This window comes from Corvus hawaiiensis, chromosome 8 (assembly GCF_020740725.1).
Source record: "Corvus hawaiiensis isolate bCorHaw1 chromosome 8, bCorHaw1.pri.cur, whole genome shotgun sequence".
Lineage (NCBI taxonomy): Eukaryota > Metazoa > Chordata > Aves > Passeriformes > Corvidae > Corvus > Corvus hawaiiensis.
In genome coordinates this window covers 2,637,817-2,659,941 of record NC_063220.1, presented here as the reverse complement: position 1 = coordinate 2,659,941, position 22,125 = coordinate 2,637,817, and the positions used below count along the sequence as shown (strand labels likewise).

The 22,125-nt window shown below is 42.5% G+C and overlaps 1 protein-coding gene across 2 annotated transcripts in view; it reads left to right on the top strand.

Annotated features, from left to right (window-relative positions):
• DOCK1 (dedicator of cytokinesis 1) overlaps positions 1-22,125 on the top strand; it is a 265,620-nt gene that overhangs the window by 229,287 nt on the left and 14,208 nt on the right. For both annotated transcript variants that reach the window (XM_048312102.1, XM_048312101.1), the window contains exons 41-50: positions 822-963; positions 1,175-1,253; positions 1,596-1,680; positions 2,510-2,596; positions 5,981-6,157; positions 6,801-6,884; positions 11,075-11,212; positions 13,268-13,413; positions 16,791-16,989; positions 21,240-21,393. In XM_048312102.1, coding sequence (XP_048168059.1) covers positions 822-963; positions 1,175-1,253; positions 1,596-1,680; positions 2,510-2,596; positions 5,981-6,157; positions 6,801-6,884; positions 11,075-11,212; positions 13,268-13,413; positions 16,791-16,989; positions 21,240-21,393 — 1,291 coding nt within the window. The remainder of the gene's footprint in view (positions 1-821; positions 964-1,174; positions 1,254-1,595; positions 1,681-2,509; positions 2,597-5,980; positions 6,158-6,800; positions 6,885-11,074; positions 11,213-13,267; positions 13,414-16,790; positions 16,990-21,239; positions 21,394-22,125) is intronic.

Here is a 22,125-nt window from a genome sequence, read left to right as displayed (position 1 = left end):
CCAAGAATTCATTTGGAGATGAGTAATGAGGTTAAGCATATTCAGATGCAAATGTTATCCAAACTTGCTTTAATATGTTTGATCAGTTAAAAATATGCAAGTTGTCTTTTACATTTTCCTTCAGAATTTAATGAACTCAGCATATAAATGGACTGGATAAAATCTATCTTCATTTTCTTTATTGGCAAAGAAGAAACCAATGCTTACAAATACAATGTACCTAATTTTAAAGTCATAAAAAGTTTAAAGTTTATAATGGCAAAAATCTAATACATTAATGTGAAGTCTTTTTGTAAGAGTCAGTATTTTTGGATATTCCTCCTCAAATTGGCATTGTTTTATGTTTCTGTTTTTCTCTGCTGTTCTTGCTTACTCACCTAAGTACCTTTGAATTAATGTTTATGTATAAAAAGCCTAATGCAGTTTATTTATTGACATCCATTTCATCATTAGCTGTGGAAGGGGGAGGAGACATCTTGGATTTGGTAATAATTTCTCTTAATACATTTTCAATGGCCACCAATGTTACAGATCCTTGAAATCACGTGTTGAAGTGATTTTAGTGTGGCTTATAAAAATACCTGAAGGTAAACATGGGCTAATTGATCCAGCCCTGAATTGGAGGTGAGAAAACCAATTTGTGCTTCGTTGAATCAGCATTAAAAATTGGTAAATTAACGATTAAACCATAGTGTGAGGAATATGAAATTGTTCTCTTACCAGCATTGCTGTCAGCGCTTCTGAGGCCCCAGTTCTGTACTGGGGGCACTGGTTTTAGCACTGGGAGTGCTGGTGCCAGCTGTGGGTGCCTCTGTTTGCAGAACAAGGTGTTCATTTACCGGGGCAAGGAGTACGAGCGCCGCGAGGACTTTGAGGCGCGGCTGCTGACGCAGTTCCCCAACGCCGAGAAGATGAAGACAACGTCACCCCCGGGCGATGACATCAAAACCTCCTCTGGCCAGTGTATCCTTGGGCTGTACAACCAGTACAACCAGTACAACCAGTGCATCCAGCAGCTCAGGTCAAGGATTTATGGCCAGCGTGTTGCACTTCCACCCTGACGGGTGTAACGCACCAATTTTGTTGTTTTGTCCTTTTTTTGGTGTGTTCCTGTTGAGCTGTTTGCTCTGTGTGACTGAAATGCCCTTTTCACTTCTTAACCCCTGAAATTCAGATATTCAGTGCTTCACTGTAAAACCCAAACTGGATTTACCCTCGAGGTTTCACAGGCCGGTGTCAGAGCAAATCGTGAGGTGAGTTTGGGTTGGGTTTGGGTTGGGTTTGGTCATTTTCTCCGTCCCCTTTATAACACATTTTTGTTATATTAAGAATCTGTGCACAGCCAAGGGCTGTGGGCATGGTGAGGGTGTTTAATGGTGATTTTTAATATTGGCACAGATTCCATCCAACCCACTGGAAAAGAGTGATCCCATATTTGTTCATAAACTTTCTCTAATATTAGAATTTAGTATCAATTCCCAAACAGACAGTGCTTGATTTTCATTGTGCTTTTGGGGCTTGGAACTGCATGATCTTTCAGGTCACTTCCAACCCAATCTGTTGTGTAATTCCATGATTCTTTGCCCTTTTTTCAGTTTCTACAGGGTGAACGAAGTCCAGCGCTTTGAGTATTCGCGCCCTGTTCGCAAAGGAGAGAAAAACCCAGACAACGAATTTGCAGTAAGAAATTATAAAGAAAATAAACCACTTTGGGTTTGCTTGTTTATCCCCCTCTATTTTGAGAATCTGAGCCATTCATTATCTTTTGCTTGTTGAGAAATAAATTCTAGGTTTAAAGGGATTATTTTTCATAGAAAGTTAATTAAGCCAATTTATCATGTTCTGGTTTATACCAATAGGAGAAAAAAAAGGGCAAAGCTGTATTTATTTGGTAAAAACAGCTCTTCTGAGAAAGGATTTTAAATTGTTACACCTCAAACTTGTCTTGCCATGAAGATTCCAGTCAGGCATCTGAAAATCTTTTGTCACTAGTACCTTTTGCTTTTTTTTTTTCTTTTTTACTAAACCATTTGTTTCATCTAATGGTCAATAAAATTCCTTCCCTGGGAGGGTGGGCAGGCCCTGGCACAGGGTGCCCAGAGCAGCTGGGGCTGCCCCTGGATCCCTGGCAGTGCCCAAGGCCAGGCTGGACACTGGGGCTGGGAGCAGCCTGGGACAGTGGGAGGTGTCCCTGCCCATGGCAGGGGTGGCACTGGATGGGCTTTAAGGTCCCTCCAACCCAAACCATTCTGTGATTCCATGAACAATTGCATCCAGTAAAACCAGTGGATCTTTCTGTGGCATTCTCCTTCAGAAAGGGAGCAGTTGTTCCCTGCTAAGTCACGTACCAGATTTAAATCAGTGCTGCTCCATCTTCCATTTGGAATTCGCCCCTGGCTCTGTAACATCTGCCATACTTTGGTCCCTTGCCCTGGTGCCGATGTTTTAGGGCTTTGCTCGGGATCAAAGCTGTCCCTGTGATAATGTGACACTTGTGTTCCCTTGGCAGAACATGTGGATTGAGAGAACCATCTACGTGACAGCCTATAAATTACCAGGGATCCTGAGGTGGTTCGAAGTCAAATCAGTTTTCATGGTAAGATCGGTTTGGCTTTATTGAGATTACTTTAAAAATGGGGATTTTATACAGCCAGGGAGCATTTCTGTGTCTCAGAGACTGTGCTGAGTTCTGTGAGCAAGGAATCCATGGGATTGTACCTGGCACATCCTGAGGGAACTTGCTGATGGTGCTGATTGTTGACTGAGGGTGACTCAGGCAGTGCTTTTCCATTCCCAAGGGAAGGGAGTGCAGCCAGCCCTCCAAGGCCTTCAGCCCTTTTATAAAGTATTTGTGTCTCTCAGCAGGTGCCTGAAAGGAAGAGGGACCTGAGATGGTGTAGGGGAACCCTGCTCTATCCCAGAGAATGTAGCCTGAATTTTAGAAAAGAAGAGCTGGGTATTTTGATTGTCATTAATTCAAAATACCCCAATAATCAAATGCATTGTATGGCTGCATTTCTTACCACTTGTGATTAAAGGTTGTTTTTGTTTCTTCTCCATATTTAGCTAAATATACCCTCAGCAACCTCACAGAGTAACTCCAAATTACTCATTTCTCTGTTCAACCATTTAGACTGTTTAGATAAGACATATCCATTAAATGCCTTTAAGATTAAATTATTCTTATGCAGCTGTAATTTTTAAGTAGCAATAAAAACATTGTTACTGCGTTTTTTAAATCTCTCTTGTGAGGCTTATTTTTAAAGGAAAAGAACAATTTGCATATGATTAATTAAAACCTTTTTCATTGCTCCATTGAGGTTATGTTGGACAGTTGTATTTGGAGGAATGGAAGTAATGCAGAAAATTACTATGGTATCTATAGTAACAGAATATGAATGTGATGTGTGACAGTAATAGGCAGCTGAATAAAACACATTGAATTTTTAATGAATTTTGTAGTTTCAATATAATCCTGATGGAGAAGATTGTGTTATCTTCATGATGGCAAGAAGTGCTGTTTGTAAAGGCTGGCAGCTCTGATGCCAGTCCTGATGAGCAGAGGGCAGAGCCTGACAGGTACTTTGTGTGTACACCTCTAATGCTCTGCCTGGCATCAAAATGGGCATAAATCCTGGGAGAGTGCCTGCTGTCAGCCTTTTGGGAGCAAGGATTGTATGAGCTGCACAGCTGAGAAATGATACCAGAATGGAACTTAATAACGTGTGGGAAGAGTGCTACAGATAACTTCTGACCTCGTCTGGCACAGCTCCTACAAAATGGGTATTGACTTTCCTCAAGATCCCTGTCAGCTAAAATGCTGCAAGGAGGATCACAGGGTTTACATCCCTGTAATGCTAAATTGTGATTATGGATACAGATATTATTGATCCCTTACTAAGCACCAGGATACTCAAGCAGCTCTGCATGTTTCATGTTTTATTGATGGCACTGGAACATCGTTAAAGGGAGAGGTGAGATCCCATCAAATCAGTGCTGAGAGAACTGAGTAATTTCATAAATGCGGTGGATTATGTTACATAATCCATAGGAACATGGAGAATTGCTTTAGATCTATTGGCTTTTCAAATTCCTTCTGAGTACTTTCACCTAAACCTTTGCAATCTCTTCATTATCTGCAAGGAGTTTGGGGCCAGCATTTGTTATTCTGTGTCTGATTTGCTTCAGCTGGACACAAGTAGATGTAGGGGAAAAATTTGCTGAGACCAGCCAGGGAATTAGAACCTGGATTTTGAATCACACTTGGGTTTAAAAGCACAAATGCTCATCTCTGTTTTGTTTTTATCTCAGAATTTTGTACTGGTGCAGACATATCAGGAGAACGTAATTCCTGTTTTCCCTGATAGAGTGAGGAGTGCCCAGAGTCAGGAAGGCACTGGGAACAAGGCTCAGAATTTACGTGTCATAAATAGCTTTCACTAGGTTCCAAAGCCCAGTTTGTAGTAGTGAGATGGCAACTGCAATTCTCCATCTGCTTTTAAAAAATTAGAGGGAGTGTTAGAAGAGTAGTAAAAGAAAGGAGAATGAGAAAGAAAGCCATGATTGCTGCTACAGAAAAGTCAAAAAGCTGTCAGCTCAATGAGTGCTAATTTCTGTAGATGCTCAAGAGCTTTAAAAGCAATGGTTCATCAACACATTATTGCATAGTTATAAGCCCATTAATACAAATGACAGAATGTTAAATTTAGCCTCTGATGTTCCCAGCAGTTCTTGCCCAGTCGGAGGCTGAATGTGGCTTCACTCCCCAGTCCAAATTCCCCCCGTGGCACGCTGGGCTCTATCCGAGCCTGGCCTGCTCCCTATTCCCAGCAGAAACACCAGGCTCCTTCCCTGCCTTCCAGAATAATTCAGCAGGCAGGCTGCTAAAAATGCTAATTAAAACATCCTTGATGTAATCAGCTGGCAGGTGTAAGAGTAACAACCAAAGAGATTTGATTAGAAGTGGTTCTCAGAAACAGGGTAAGCAACTGATAGCCAGGTAGAAGTGCTGCTTTGTTTATGTGGCATTTATGCAAATGAGCCTGTAATCAAATATACACTTGCATTTTCCTCACAGGCCTCAGTTAACCTTCCTTTTCTCTCCCTACCACATCATTTTTTTCATACAAGCAGCCTGTGTCTTCCAGTGAGGACTCGCTACACTCTGGGTCACTGTGAGTTACTGATTTTTAGCCCATTCACTAATATTTCAAGTATTTTAAGGCTGGTTTCTCAACATGAACTTTTTGAAAGACACAGCTGGGCATAAAAGGTAGCTGGAGGTCAGTCAATTAAAATAAAGCCAGTTTTAGACAGTAGAAGAGCTAATTCACCCTGTGAAGATGTCTGAGGTCTCTCTTCATTGAAGTCCAGGCAGAAAGGAAATTTCTCCCTTCAGTTCTGGATGCTCAGATGAAGAAAATGTGACCTCTTGGGAGAAGGCACAGCAGATAGTTTAGATGTCACCTCATCAACATATTAAACTCGATGTCCTTGGAAGCACACCAAAATAAACACTGCAAAAACATCTTTTTGATTTTTCAGTGGCTTAGGATTACATTTTCCATCCGAAAATCCACGTTAAAGTTATCATTTCTTTCTTACTGTTACGTTAAGCTGGATCTTCTTTGTGCTGCTAAAACCCACCGACCCTTAATCTCTGACGTTCTCCATAATCCTCCAAAAACCTCACGTGATTCCTGACAGAGCCTTTCTGGGTGTTGTGCTGGGATGTAATCTCTCCTGCAGCAGCAAAATGCAGTTAACTTCCTCCACTGATACCCATCACCATATCAGTGACTGCAGCACAGAGATACCAAATATCTAAATGCCTGAAATCACCCTTTCTGGTAATTATTGGTCAAAAATCTCCCAAGAACCTCAGTTCTGAAAGGCCTGAAATGTTTCTGCCCATGGGGTTTTGCTGAGCAGGTTAAAAACTCTGCTCCTTGCTTGGAAGCTCCTTTTGTTTGGGTTTCAGGTGGAGATCAGCCCGCTGGAAAATGCCATCGAAACCATGCAGCTGACCAATGATAAGATCAATAACATGGTGCAGCAGCACCTCAGTGATCCCAACCTCCCCATCAACCCCCTGTCGATGCTTCTCAACGGCATCGTGGACCCCGCCGTCATGGGAGGCTTCGCCAACTACGAGAAGGTAACGCCGGAATTCCCTCAGGATTCCCTCTCCCGCTGGGCCTCAGCTGATCCCAGCACAGAGAGGCCAGAGGAGGGATGGAGCAGCTCTGCTGGGAAGAGAGGCTGGGAGAGTTGGGAATGTTCAGCGTGGAGAGGAGAAGCTCCGGGGTGACCTCAGTGTGGCCTTGCAGAGTCTGAAGGAGCTACAGGAAGGATGGAGAGAGACTTTGGATAAGGGCTGGAGGGACAGGACACAGGGAATGGCTTCCCAGTGCCAGAGGGCAGGGCTGGATGGGATACTGGGAAGGAATTGTTCCCTGGGAGGGTGGGCAGGCCCTGGCACAGGGTGCCCAGAGCAGCTGTGGCTGCCCCTGGATCCCTGGCAGTGCCCAAGGCCAGGCTGGACATTGGGGCTGGGAGCAGCCTGGCACAGTGGGAGGTGTCCCTGCCCATGGCAGGGGTGGGATGGGATGGGATTTGAGGTCCTTTCCAACCCAAACCATCCTGGGATTCTGTGGTTCCATAATTTTCACTTTGCATTTGTAGCTGTTCCTTCGCAGAATATCTGAGTTCATCGATTTATCTCCGTTGTAGCTCGTTCTTCTGGTAGGAGATATTTCGCTTGCTGAAATAATTTGCTCATTTCTCTCTTTCTCAATTAGGCTTTTTTTACTGAAAAATACATGCACGAGCATCCCGAGGATCGTGACAAGATTGAAAAGCTGAAGGATCTGATTGCTTGGCAGGTAAAAATCTTGAAGTCAGGTTTGGCAGAGCCAGCAGCTGTGGAAAGGCAGCTTGGTGTCACTTTGGAGAAAATTCAGACATTATCCTCACCTGGGATACATTTCTTTGCCATTTCAATCTGTCTTGGAGCTTGAGTTAAAGTTCATGTTTTCAAATCTGACATAATTTCTCATTTTGATAAACGCACAGAGAACAAATATGATCAACACCTTTTATTTTTTCTTTTTTTTTTTTTTTTACAAACTTCATAAGTGAAAATCTCCCATCTGTACCAAATGAGAAAATATTTTTCAGAGCAAACAAGAGACAATTCCAGTTTTGTTCCATACTCACAGACTGGACATTTTCCTGTGGTCTGAGGATAATTTTGTGATAACTAAAAAAATACCAGTTTGATTGGAAATGTTTTTTTTTTTTTTTTCCCCACAGCAGAAGAAAGTGAATCATTGTCTTTTCATATTCAATTCTGTCTTTATAATAAAGGGAATAATTTACATTTCTGTTCATTTCAGTCTTAGAGGTGGTAGAACCAAAGCTACAGGATTCAAAAATAAAATATCCTCTGAAGGCCATAAAACCATCAGTGAATAAAAACTCTTTTGGTCTGGGGAAAAAAAAAAGCCTTTATTTATTTATTTTCTTGTGAGCTTTTAGAGAAGATTAGATTTTATAAGCTTTAAGTTTTATAGAGGAAAATAATTTGGTCCCAGAAGACTGACTTGGTGTCAGCTCTGTGTCTTTGCCTCTGAGAGTGATACTTCCAAATGAATTCCAAACACACTTCCCCTCAGCAAAGGCTCACTTTGGTGACACTTGCGTATTAAAATAATATTACAATTTGAGAATATGTGTGGCAGCTGATCACACTGTATTTTAATTATTCAGGGCTTTTAAACACATGATTTCCCATCAGCTTAGTAGTTCCAAAACAACAGGAACGAAGCAAATAGAGAAAAGGGATCCAAAATTATTTCTAAATTTGAAAATTATGGTCATTAAAAGCTGCTTCAGTGCTTTTAAATTACCTTGGATGTTTCATACACATTTAGGGTATCCTAAAATTTAAAATTCCTCTCAAATTCTTTCAGTTTCCAGCCAGGTGGGAGTCAGCTCCCAAATATTGGGAGAGGGATGCGTACGGAAGCCTTGGCAGGGGCTGAATTCCTCCTGGGCCAACAGTGATGGAAAGCAAAAAGGAGTTTTCATTTTCCAATAATGTGGGCCTCAGAGTTTTGTAATCACATGGAGTTTTCTCCCTGCTGCATAAATCAATCTGGGTGTATGAAATAGGAGCCTGACAATTGTATTACCAGCTGACCAGCTAAATTTAATTTTTTTCTCTCCCCATACCTCTTTCTCCACTGTGCTGTGGAATTCAGGATATGATCCTTCTGTAATTCCTGTGGACTTTAGGTGTACATTTTGTTTCTGCCCCTTATTAATTCACATAAATTCCATTAGCAAAGCAATGTCCATTTTTGTCCTTCTTGGTGCTTTTCCAACTTAGGCAAAAAACCGTTCCCATGCAACTGCACCATTTCGAGCTGATCTTTCATTCGAACATGAAGATAATGAAATGATTGATTGAAATTAAGGCAGAGAAATGAATGATTGATGACATTAGTCACTCTGCATTTAGCTAAAGTATTTACAGCACTCCAAAACAGAAAAACACCACGGCACATAAAAACCTTGTACTCCTTCCACAGAGATGGAAGAACTGCTGCATACCAAATGCAGGTTTTATGATCATGCTTTATGATACCTTTGTTTTGAAATATTGTTTTCAAAGATTAGTTTAATAATTCAAATCAATGTCGTTTTTTTCATTCTTTTCAGCCAAGAAGATCGAGATTTTAAAAAAAAAAAGGGGGGGGTGAAACAAATCAGGGAATAATTTGAAGTTGCAGTGGAACTTTATAAAATTTTAAAATCAGCCAAGAACAGAGTTATGAAATTAGAAAGTGCCTTTTCTCCAAGGCCAGATTAGTTGGGAGTATCCTGAATGTGGCAAAATTCTGCCTCTTAACAACAATTCATGGAGATGTAAAATTCCATGTCACTCGTCAGGACATTCCCCTGTGTCTGGAACGGAGACAAAGGAGGAATTTTGGAGTTTGTAGAAGATGCAACAGAAATGGTAACACAGTTAGAAGGTTCTTCCTGCACTTGATAAATGTTTAAAGATTAAGTGGTCTTGGACAGGGAGGCCAAATATCCTGACTCAGCAGCCTCCCATTGTTCTGGGGCAAGGCCATGGGGCGTTTATTAATTTCAATTTCAACTTCTGTAAAACATTAACAAACCTGTCCTTCTTCTCCTCCTCCTCCTCCTCCTCCTTCTTCTTCACCTCCTCCTCTGTCTCCTCCTCCTCCTCCTCCTGCTTATGCTTCTGCTTCTCCTGCTTCTCCTTGGCCTTCTCCTTGTCCTTCTTGTCCTTGTCCTTCTCTTTCTCCTTCTTCTCCTTCTTCTCCTCCTCCTCCTCCTCCTTCTTCTCCTTCCCCTCTCCTTTCCCCTTCTCCTTCCCCTCCCCTCTCCTTTCCCCTTCCCCTTCTCCTTTCTCCTTCTCCTTCCCCCCACATTTTTTTTCCTACAAATAATGTCATTTGCTTCCTGTTGCTTGATTTTCCAACCTGGAGGTGGCTGATCCCTAGGACAGGCTCCTCAGTGCGTTTTCTGCCCATAAAATGGTCTCAAGACCTGAAGCTTCAGACCCCTCATGTGCTTCACCTTGGTAATTCCAACTTTTAAAAAAAGAATCCATTTCAAATATCAGCAGTTCTTTGAAATAAAGGAGCCAAGTGACCACTTATCCCTCCGAAACAGGAGGGTCACAGTGTGGCCTGATAATTATGAAAATTTACAAATTCATTTACTTACTCAGAGCAGGAAAATCTTTCTGGTTTCACGTTTAATTTTTGTCGAGGGCAAATCCATGTGGTTATAAATAGAAGCCACTACATTAAAAAAAAAAGTCGTTATTCTTCTCTTCGTTTGTAGTCTTTTGGGAGAAGCAGCTCTGTCCATTTAAATAGTGCCAAATCACAGGGCATCATCTTGATAAGATTTCTTGAGTTTGTTCATTTGTAATTCATCTGTGTATTTATTATTCTCCTTACTAATAAAGCTGCTCCTTCTGATTGCTGCTCAGTCTTATTAGAAAAATCTGTTTTTAATCAGTATTATGATTTAATTATGAATTATTAAGAAGAAGCCTCTTAGCTTGATTGCTGCAGAGAATATCTGAGTTAGAATCAGAGCAATGTGTGGGCTGAAACGGACCTGGAAGAGGAAATATTTTTCCTGAGCTGGAGGTAGAAAACTCTAATGGTGTGTCTGGGTAGCTGTGGGAATGAAAATGTCTCTCTTAAAACGTTTCCAAAGGTCAGCTACACCTCCACACTAGGAACTAATTATATAATCCTGTGCTGGCATGGATATTTGGTGACAGAAGCCTTGAAGATAAATGATTATTTTCAGTTACAAAAGAGAATTAATTTAATTTTTTTCCTCTTCTGTTTTCTTCCCAGGGAAAATAAAATAATTTTTCTAAGGAGAACTATATAGCTTATAAAACTGTATGTTTTATTAATAAATATTGCTCTGCAATATATATCTGTCCAAGTTTGTAACTCATTTGCAGCTTTAGAAAGAGCATTTATTAAAGAAAACATAAACTATTTTCTTCTTCAGGGTTTAATTCTCATGGAACTGGGAAAGGATTTGGCATTAATAACCCGGTGTGAGACTCATCATTCATCAGTTTGCTGTTTTAAAGTACAGCATCTGTGGGGGCTTGAGAATGGAATATCACAGGGGGGTTTGTGCTGTGGGATGAATCCAATATGGGATTTCTGGGCAAAATTAGGGCTGTATTAAATTTAAAGGACTTTGCTTAACAGAAAAATAGGGAAATCGTGGAGAGCTGTTTTTTAGATCCTGTTGTACCTCTGTGCAATGAATGATGATGGTCACTGTGATCATAGTAATAATTCTTGTTGTCATTTTGAATCTTTTTATTATTGTCGCTATTTATTATTATTACTAGTGTTATAATTGCTGTTACTATTGCTCTTATTGCCAATATTATTGTTACTGTGTGAGCTCTTGCACTGCTGTGGGAGTGTTGCCACGTCCCTTCGCTCAGGAAGGGCTGGGCATGGTGGAACAGCCAGACTCTGCTTTCCAGATCCCATTCCTGGCTGAAGGCATCCGGATCCATGGGGAGAAGGTGACAGAGGCCCTGAGGCCATTCCATGAGAGGATGGAGGCGTGTTTCAGGCAGCTGAAGGACAAGGTGGAAAAGCAGTACGGAGTCCGCGCCATCGTAAGTTCCCTCCCAATTTCTCCTTTCCACAATAGCTGGAATTTCCTTAAATTACAGCAACTCACTATTCCTGTGTGATAATTCTGTTGATTAAAAAAAACGATGTGGATGCAGCATTCCTGGTTGTTCCCAGTGATCATCAAAGTATGGAACAGTGAGCAGGTGGGGGGAGATGTTGAGGAAGGCTCGGTGCTTTCACTTCCGAGCACGAGAGCAATTTCTAAACTGCCTGAGTCTGTTCCTTGAAAGTCAAGCTAATCCTTCAGTTCTGAAGGATTTGGGTTACAAAAATGAATTTAAAAATGAGCACTTAGCAGGATTCTTCCCAAGCTGAACGTCACCTTTCCCTAGGTGGAATTCCTTTAGGGAAGAGAGGGCTGTGCTGCTCTATGGCACCATGTGGTTGTACCTACACTAAATGTAGGCAGGCAGGAAATCCACAGCTCCTACTCCATAAGTTTAGAAGGAATGAAATTCGTGCTTTTCTCATTCCAACAACCTATTTGCAGTTGCTGCTTCATCCTTAAGGGAAAGCCAAGAATTTCTGGTGTTCCAGTGGAGGTTTGTTCTGCTTTTGAGTGTTCAGTGTGAGGGAAACCAGAACAAAGCAAACAGCTTTGTAATTCAGGATAGAATTGATAATTCAGTCAAAAATTGGGTGGGATGCTGTTATGTGATCACTTCTGCCTGGAGCAAAGGAGGCTCAGGGGGGACCTTGTGGCTCTGCACAAGTCCCTGACAGGAGGGGGCAGCCGGGGGGGTCGGGCTCTGCTGGCAGGGAACAGGGACAGGAGGAGAGGGAACGGCCTCAGGCTGGGCCAGGGGAGGCTCAGGGTGGACAGCAGCAGGAATTTCTCCATGGAAAGGGTTGTCAAGGATTGGAAGGGTCTGCCCAGGAAGGTTTGGAGTGCCCATCCCTGGAGGTGTCCAAGGAAGGCCTGGATGTGGCACTCAGAGCTCTGGGCTGGTAACAAGGTGGGGATTGGGTACAGCTTGGACTCAATCTCAGAAGACTTTTCCACCCTAAATCGTTTTCAGATTCTGTCTATAGCAATGAGTTTTTTTTTAATGAGGACACTGAGATCTTACAGGGAACATGCCAGCCTTTATGGTATCCTTTAACTGATGTTCTGTTTGTGGTCCTTCAAATCCCATCTTGCAAATTTATATATTCAGGAAAAAGTTCAAATAATAATTTATTCCCAGGGAGAACAGGAATAATTAACATTAATGATACCTGCATGTCAGTCACTTCAGTAATATCCATTTACATCATCAAGGAGGTGACTGGAAAGTGGTGTTATCTCTCTAATTTCACTCTCCCCACCAGTAAAAATGTTCAGGATTGATGGAGTTTTATCGCTTCTGTCTTCCTTGTACAAGGCCAATTTACCAGTAGCTGACAGGGTGGAAAATATACCTGTAATTAAACAGCATGAGATTCTTATTTGTTGACTGCAAGAGTTCAATTATTTTCTGCATATATCAGTTATTAATGACTAACGAAGCTTGGAGAATTATTCAGAACTCTGAAATTGTCTGAAACAAAACCAAAACTTCCATATATTTTCTTCTTAACCTAGTGTCACTCTGTAAATTGGCTCTCCTGGTATTTTTGACATCAAGTTTCTCTTTGTGGGTTTTTACTTTGGGTCTTTTGGGTTTTTATTAAATCCATTTCATTGAAATACATTGACAGGGCAGTCACAACGATGGCAGAGATGGATTCAAAAATTAAATGTAAAAAGATTGCTTTTTAAAGGCAAGATGTACAAAAGCATGGAAATACCATTGGAACAAAGGAATTCTTGGAATGTGCTTAAGATTATACATGTGCCTGTGAGGACCTAAATATTTCTGTCTAGTGCTTCAGATGGATTTCTTTTAGAACCTGGTTTTTTGTTGTTAAACACGATGTATTGGCTGCAATTAATTAAATAACACCAAACTGTACCTGGAAGAAAATCCATGGACCCTTTCCACGTTGCCTTTGGCATGTGGATATGAGCTTTTTGGGGATTTAAGCAGTAAAGGTGTGGCATTTCTTGGCTGCAGCTCTCCAGCCTGGATGAGCGGCGGGGCAGCCGGCCCCGCTCCATGGTCCGCTCCTTCACGATGCCGTCGTCGTCCCGGCCGCTGTCCGTGGCCTCCGTGTCCTCGCTCTCCTCGGACAGCACTCCCTCCCGGCCCGGCTCCGACGGGTGAGTGAGGAATCTTCAGCCAGGGCTTGTCTCTAAAGCATCCACGGGGTCTCAGGGTGGTCAGCATTCCCAGATCTCAGAGCTGAAAACAGCTGGGAGAGCTGGGGGGGCTCACCTGGAGAGGAGAAGGCTCCAGGGAGAGCTCAGAGCGCTTTCCGGGGCCTAAAGGGGCTCCAGGAGAGCTGGAGAGGGACTGGGGACAAGGCATGGAGGGACAGGACACAGGGAATGGCTTTAAGCTGAGAGTGGGGAGATTTAGATGGGATATTGGGAAGGAATTGTTCCCTGGGAGGGTGGGCAGGCCCTGGCACAGGGTGCCCAGGAAGTGTCCAAGGCCAGGTTGGATGGGGCTGGGAGCAGCCTGGGATAGTGGAAGGTCTCCCTGCCTTTGGGACTGGGTGAGTTTTAAGGTCCTTTCCATCCCAAACCCTTCCATGATTTTTTTAAGTGACAGCCTAATATTGGCTAAGAAACCCCAACCTACAGAGACATTTCTCTCAAGGTCTCCTGTTTTCTAACCTAGATAAATATAAAACTCTTTTTTGCACTCTTCAACAACGTTAAACAAAACCTTCTGAGCATTCAAACAACACCAAACAACCCTAAGGAGGAGTTAAATTCCCCCTTTTAGAGTCTCACAGGTGTGTCAGTGCAGGTGGGATCCTCTGCAGGCCGTGTGTGCAGCCAGCCCTGTCCCAGGAGCCAGGTGGAGCTGGGCACAGGGCAGGATTAGCTGACTGCTCAATCACTGCTGCTCACTTGGGCTGCCAGAGGAAAAGCTGCTTATGGCAAGATTGTACTTCAAGACTTATCAAGATATTTCACATGAGAACTGGGAATTCTGTTGATAAGCCCTGTCTCACAGTCACATCCCTCAAAGAACAAAATAATCTGTTTGCTGTCTGGGCTTTCCATGCAGCCTCAGAAGTCCCTTCTCCCTCTTCCACCCCTCAGGCACCCCTGTAATCCAGAAATGCAATATTTGAGCAAGGCAGCTGTTTTTTAAAGCCTTCTGAAGGGCTGCTGACTTAGCAGGGATGTGCTAGAAAGTCCTGTGCACCTTCAGAGGGGAGTTATTACCTGCCTAGAGACTAAAGGCATCAAGTGAAATCAAATACAGCACCTTAGGACCAACAGGATGCCTCCTTGATTACAAAGAGTTAATGTAGTCATTGAGAGGAGCTGCGAACAGAGCACAGCTCAGCTCTCATTCCACTGCCCTCTGGAATGTTTTCCCACGTTGGTTCAATGTGGGACAGCAGAGATGATCCTGAGCTTTGACTAATTCACCACAAAGTTTCTTGCTGGAACTTGGGCAGAACAACCATCCCAGGTTAGTGGACAACTTCGTTTCGTCTCAGAAGAAAAATATTGATTCTTTCCCTGCCTCTTTCTGGTTTTCCCTTAAAAATCTTTACATTTATTTTATTTTCTCATTGGGTATTATCTTCTTCAGTTTCACCTCTCAGCTTTGTTGTGGTAGGTGTCACCTAGCAGGTTTTGAGGATCTGAGTCTCATCAGAGTGTGTTTTTACAAAGATCCCACAAAGATCATGGTGCACCTCAGCTCCTGCTCCGAGCCCGGGGCAATACAGGAAAACAGAATGAACAACTCTTGTCACTGACACTTTCACTGTCCTGAAAAAGCCCCTCATTTGTTTGACCAATGGAGCAGGAGAAGAAAAATCATCAGATGTAAATAATATCATGAAAGGCCTCAAAAATTCAAGTGGCTGTAAAATCATGTGGGTGGTTTGGCACTGCTCACCTGGCAGAAGTTCCCTCCTGTTCCTACTGTAGTTGATGGGGTTCATAGTCAGTTCTCCTCTCTCTTTCCATGTCCTCCCTCTTCATATGTTAATTTTGAGAATATAAATGAAGCTAGGAAACAATTAAAAATGAAGCTAAAAGAGTGCCTTATCCATATCACCCAATTTCTATTTCTTGCCGTTTCCAGCTCCTGCTCTGGAGCTTTCAGGCAGCGAAGACTCAAAGCAGACTTTGACACAGTACATGTTTTACAACTCCCAACTCTATGTATAAATAAAACTGACTTTAGAAAAGGGCCTTGGGTTTATTCCCTGCTTAAAATGGGACTTAGAAGTACAAATGTGAGCACTTGCAGCGAGTGGTTGGAAGCAGCAGAATCCCAGGGTCCAGTGGGGTTTGTCAGCTGTTGGCAATCCTGAAGTGCTTCCAGCTGGAGCACAGTGTGCTGACCCATTTTAGCACAGATCCATTGCATCCAAATAATTAATAGTCCTAATAATACTAATGCCTGGAAGGGAGGCAATTAATCATTGTCTGAAGGATGGAAATTCCTCTTGTAAATTTGCAGTCGGCCTCGGAGGTGCTGGCACTGCCAGCCCAAAAATACCCAACTCAGGTGCCTGAAGAGTCCTGGTGTTGGGAGAGCTGTCCTGTGCTCTGGGCTCTGTCTGTGAAGTTCTTTGTGGCCCTGGGCAAATCATCACTCTCCCTTTTCCTTGTCTGTAAATAAATAATAATAAACCTTGGGGGTTTGTTCCCAACCTGTGGGATTTGGGCTTTGGGAAATGGCTGAGGGGCTGCTGTTGCAGGTGCATCTTCCCATCAAATGAGCTGATGTGGAGTGGAAACAACAACAAAAAGTAATAATGATTTGGGATATCACTGCTGGATATTGCTGCTAATGGAGGGAATTAGGGTAATGTCACTGCAAGTTGTCTGAAATCTAAATACTCTGGTATTTCACAGCAAAGATTGTGGCCTGTACCTGCATGCAGCCCATGGCATGGTAAATGCTTTTCCAGGGTTAAAAAGTGTCCTGCTTTGGGAATTTTTGGTTTGGTCTTAAAATCTGCCCGTGTGGTTTTGTCTAGGTGTGATCTTAGTGGTTTTTTCATTTGTAATTTAAAATTATTCATTAAATACTTTTTCTGGCTAAGAATGCTCCACCCCTGGAAATGATGCCCCATCCCTGGAAGTGTCCAGGGCCAGGTTGGACAGGGCTTGGAGAAAACTGAGATAGTGGAAGGTGTCCCTGCTCATGGCAGGGGGTGGAACTGGAGTTTCCAGGTGCCACAGCATGGAGAGTGGCAGTGCTGAATGAGAAACTCATTTTTTATGTGAAATTCAGGAGTTTGTGCAGCCATAAACCAATAAATTTACTGCAGAGCAGGGAGATCTGCAGCTCTGCTTCTCCAGCAGTTGTGCAGTAATTTTTATTATAAGACAATTATGATTGTTGTGACCTTCTGCCCCCTCCTTCTCCCTCTAATGAGTTCTCCTGGATTAGCAAAGCCTCATTAACTCAAGCGAGACTTTGGGAAATATGTAAATAAAAATTAGTTGTTTTGAAAATTTTTATTGATCTGAGCAACAACATTTTCCTTTAGGTTCGTGCTGGAGCCCCTCCTGCCAAAAAAGATGCATTCTAGGTCGCAAGATAAATTGGACAAGGATGACCTAGATAAAGATAAAAAGGAAAAGAAGAAGGAGAAGAGGAACAGCAAGCATCAAGAGATATTTGATAAAGAATTTAAATCTACTGATATTTCTCTGCAGCAGGCTGAAGCAGTGATCCTTTCAGAAACGGTAACTTTATTAGCAAGGAAAGCTTTATCTAATTCTGAGCCGTCTTCTCTCTCTTTTGAAATCAAAATGTTGATTTTTACCATTTAGTTGCTTTGTAGACCAAAAATAACTCAGAGGGGATACACCACAGCGTTAATATCCATGCTGATGAATCAAAACCACCGGTTTGATTTACAGCGGGAAAAGATCATCTGAGAATCTTCACCCAAAGCTCTCTGTAACTATTGGATAAAGGAACAGATGGTAAAGCACAGCTGAAGTAAATGCTGCCATCCCAGCAGCCTTTGGAATAGCTGGTTCCCAGTAGATGGGGATGGCTTTGCTCCTGTTTCAGCTGGCAGTGTCTGGGGGGATGTTCCAAGGTCATTCTGCTGGCGGTTGCTGTCCTTGAAGGGCTGTTTGGAGCAGAAAATCCTGAGCAGTTCCTGTGTGTAAGGAAATTAAACCAGGGCATATCTCCCTTAAACCCTCTCTTCTCGGCTTAGATTTAATTCACTGGAACTGTCCTCGAGGCTTAAGGTAACCCGAGAAGTTGGAGCTGGGAAATTGAAAGCAGGGATGTCTAAAGCTGGAGCGCAAGGGCGTGAACTGACTGTGACCTCCAAATCTCTGCCTGGACACCTGTTTGGAGGCCAGGAGTTTAAAACTTGCCTCCCAGAAATCAGTGTAATGTTCTTTTGAAGATGTGCACAAGTACCTGTAGAGCCAACTTTGCACTGATAACTGGATCCTTTAAGTCTTTCTGTTTGGTATTTCTGGGAAGATATTATTGAAACGTTCAGCCACGCGTCCTCTGTTTTCTGGATTTTCCCCTCCCTTTCCACCCAGAGATGAGTTAATCTCTCACACATTTCTTGGGACATCCTGAAAAATCAGAGTTCTTGTGTTTGATATGCCCAGTCAAAAACTCCAATAAAATCCCATGTGGAGTCTCAGGCTTTTCACCTTTGAAACCAATGAGTTTTTCCGTTGACTTCAGTAAATTTTGGATGAGCCCTGGTTTGTTTAAATGGAGATTCCTCCTGCCAGAGCCAGCCAGGTGAGCATCATTTTGCACAGGTTTCCATGTCTCATGGTTTTCCTGCAATGCATTTGGCTTTGCACCTTGCAGCAGTTGTATTTTGACAGATGGAGGGCTGGAATCACCATGGCAGGACTTCCACTGGCATCTCCCACATCCCAAATGGACCAGCAGAGCTTTGTGGGATGTCAGAGAAGAGGCAAATTGTATTTCAGGGCAGCTGAGTCAGTTGGAGCAGTTGGGAGGCATCCTAGGATGCTGGCGACCCAGCTGATGTCACTGCGAGGTCACTGTCAGCTCCCAGAGGTCTTGGACATTGGAAAAGCTTGTTTATGACTGGAAAAATGCAAATTCTAGCTGGAAAGGAGGGCAAGATAAGCCCTCAGGGCATATTCCCATTTGTCATCTGAGGAGCAAAAATCAGCAAAGCCCAACATGGTTTGAGTCAAGTTTTTCCAATCTTCGCAGTCAGGAGCTTTCAGTGGCTGACTGGTGTGAATAATATTCCCCTGGTTATGCAGAGGGAGGGAAATTAAATGTCAGAACTGGTTACTTACAGTTACTTTGAGCTTCTTCAAGTCCACAGATCAATAATATGAAAAGGAGTTTGCTGTTGAGAGAAAAGCTCTCCCTTTTCAGCCTCTGCAAAAGCCTTGACGAGCTCCGGAACGACCGAGTCGATTTGGAACGTTTGGTGTGAGTGGGGTTCATTTTTAGGTGAAGCAGAAGAAACACTTCTGAGATCAGTTTACACGAGTGGTTGCCCAATTCCCACTGCTGTCATCTGGAATTTTGAACAGATAATATCAAGGATAAGTTTAAAGATAAAATTGGTCTTCAAATTTTTGCGTGCTGGAGGCATCCCCTGTTAATGATAGGAAGGGAAATTCGGTAGGAATTCAGCTTTTCCATTGTCCAATGTTTGTGTGCAAGTCCCCTTTTGAAGCTGAAATTACTCCCAAAGCACTTTTACCACTTAAGTTGTGTGAAGAAAAAGACATTTTGCTTTCTCCTGCATTAAGAACTTGGAAGAAGAAAGTTTGCTGGTTTAAAAATGGAGAGGGAAAATAATGATTGTTTTTTCTAAAAAAAAGAAGCTGGGAGTACAGATTTGACTAGAAATGGAAATTAAACTTTACAAAGTTTCTAAAGTGACATTTTAGTAATTAATACTCTTAGTTACTAAATTTTTTATTATAGTTACTGGATTCATTCTGCTGAGAATTTTACAGCTCGTGCTGTCACTCATTCAATTAAAACATTTCAGTTATTTGGTGAATTTTCTCAGTTCTGGCTTCTGAAATATTTGGGGATTTTACAGCAGAAGACAAATCTCCAGAGAACATGAAGCGGGAGAAATGTCTGTGGCCATCCCCATCTCTGCAGAGCTTCTGCTGCTCTTTCCAACCATGGTGTTGTCCAAAGAAATGAGTGTTTCCAGTCTTCTTCTTTCCAATCCAATGAATCACCATGGAAGAACATGGGGAAGTTATAAAACTGCGGAATTATTTCATGGATCTTTTAGATTCACTTTGAAAAGGAGCATTCAGAGGCTGTTTAAATATTCTTTCCCAAATTTCAGTGCTCACCATGAATTTATTGACTGATCAAACTCTGAGCCTTAATTACATAAAACAACAAAGATAAATTCAGCACTTCACTATGTGAAGATGATCAGGGATATCTTCATAGTTTTCTAGAGATTTATAATCTTCTTTTAAGTACCACATCAACTTCTTCAACATAAATTGTCCTTGTTGGTGCTTTGATCCCAGGAGCTGAGAGCAAACCCCACTCTGAGGCCAGGTAGTTAACAGAGCACTCGAAGGCTCGTGTTGGAAATCAGAGGAGCAGGCTGTGTTTTATTGATTTGGTGGTGTCTGACATCACTCACGATTGATCTGCCCTTCGTTAGACCAGGAGAAATTAGCAATGGCTTCATTATGGATTGGTGGCCTCCCAAGAGCTCCTAGTCCTCAGCAGATCCGTGATTTATGTGGAGCTTTCAGAGGAGCCCAAGATTGTCAATCACAGGAGAAGTTCACATTTATTTAAGTAATTACAGAGTGGGTTAACTTGGGAACCTTCCTCCAGTTGGTTTTTCTCTTGATTCTGGCATGTTTCCCTCTCCAATTAACGTGTTTTCCTTAGTTGCTTTTTTATAATTATCTGCCCCTGAAAAAGTGATTGCTTTGCTTATCCATTCTACTAAAAATACACCTTAAAGGATCTGGAAAGCAGAAACCTTTGGAGTCTCTAGGATTTGAATTTTAGCATCAGACAAATTTCTGAGAGGTCACCCTGAGGCCTTGATGAACTTTCCAAAAAGAGGTCCGTACTTTGTGGTCGTTTATTTGTTGTGGAAGGGTCTCACAGGTGCAGCCTTTGATGCAAAGCCTTTTAGGGTTTGGTTTCTGAAAACAAAAGGAAGCACTTCTACATCATTTCAGATTTCTCCTTCCCGATGTACTTCATAAAAAACCAAACATTGGGAAATGACAAAATCCTTTGAAAAAGCCTGGATTGCTGCTGGCTCTTTCTGTTTTGTCCCAGTGCAGCACCTTGGAGTAATTCCCCTCTTAACTTCAGGCTGCTGCTCCATTTTCTTGGATCTGTTGGAAATGAAAATTCCTTTTTTTTCACTGTAATTCCTGTTACCCTGTGGGTGGTGAGTGGGGAACATCAGTAGAGCTCAGAATTAAACTCAGTAAAAAGAATTAACTAAAGTACTGAATTGCCCATCAGATTAAAAGTATCTTTTGAGGGTTCCTGATGGAAAATTTGAATGGATTATGAAGCATCCAGAGCAGAGAAAAGGGATATTTCAGTGAATTAAATACAAGCACAGCCAGGAACCACCAAGAAAGTGTTTCTGGACAGATGATGTCTTCATCAGAGGAGAGTTGCACCTGCAAATGGTTAAAGAGATCAATTCTAACAGGAAGGTAGAGCTGTGTGAGAAAAAATAAAGATTCTGAGCGTTGTATAATCTGGGGTAAGGCTCTAAATTTCTTCAGCTCTTATTAAACAAATGTTTGGGGAATTAGCTCAGAAAACCAGGCCAGGCTGTGAGGAGTTGTGGTTCCTTGGGAGAAGGGGAGAACGTGGAGCTGGGAATCAGCAATATTGGCTGTTAGCACTGCCCTCGTCCTGCTCAGGAGCAAAACGTGGCAATTCCAGCTCTGACACTCATTTCTCTCACTCCTTCCCTGTCTCCCTGTCCCCCCAGATCAGCCCCCTGAGGCCCCAGAGACCCAAGAGCCAGGTGCTGAACGTGATGTCCAGCGAGAGGCGCTTCTCCGCGTCGCCGGCACCGCCCAGCTCCCAGCTGACCCCACCTCCCATCACCCCACGGACCAAACTCGCCTTCAGCATCCAGCCCAGTAAGTCTTTGCTGTGAAATAAATTCCCTTTTGGTGTGGCGTTGTGTTTCCTGAGCATTTCTTTACACCCTGGTTTGAGTTTTGCCATCACCAGGGTATTTCTTGCACCAGGTGCTGCTTAAACTCTTACCTGTGCCAACAGAAATTAATTCAGGGTTTTACAAAAGCAAGCAAAGTTGTTGCACTGAAACAGTTTATTTTCATTGTCATCATTCTTTTCATAAGTAATCATTAACAATTAATTAGGTGAAGAGTAACAGTCAAAAATTCATGTTGTACTTGATCCTATATTGAGTGTTTCGGAGCATAAAGGCTCAAAAAGCAATATTTTTTTGTAATTGTACATTAAAAAAAGCTTGTCTTTGATATGTTGTGAGTATAAGCCAGAAGGGAAAATAAAGGTCAGGATTTTTGGAGTAGTTTTTGTTTGACATTGACACCTGCCACTCAGTTTTCCTGTAAAATCTCATCTGTTTGCTGCAGTCTGCAGCAAACCCTATTGCAAAACTGGGTGTAATCCAACACCTATTTCTTTCCCAGTGCTCTTCTCCAAAACCTGTTATTCAGAGTTTGCAGCTGCCAGTGTGTGACAGAAAAGCAGAGAAAGGTCTTTTTGATCCCTGTACCCGAATCCTGGTGCAGTGGTCAAGAGGTCAGTGTTAGTAGGGAGGAGAAGAGATGATCAGTCTTAAGAAAAACATCTTGTTCCATCAAGGTCGCTGCTTTATTTAC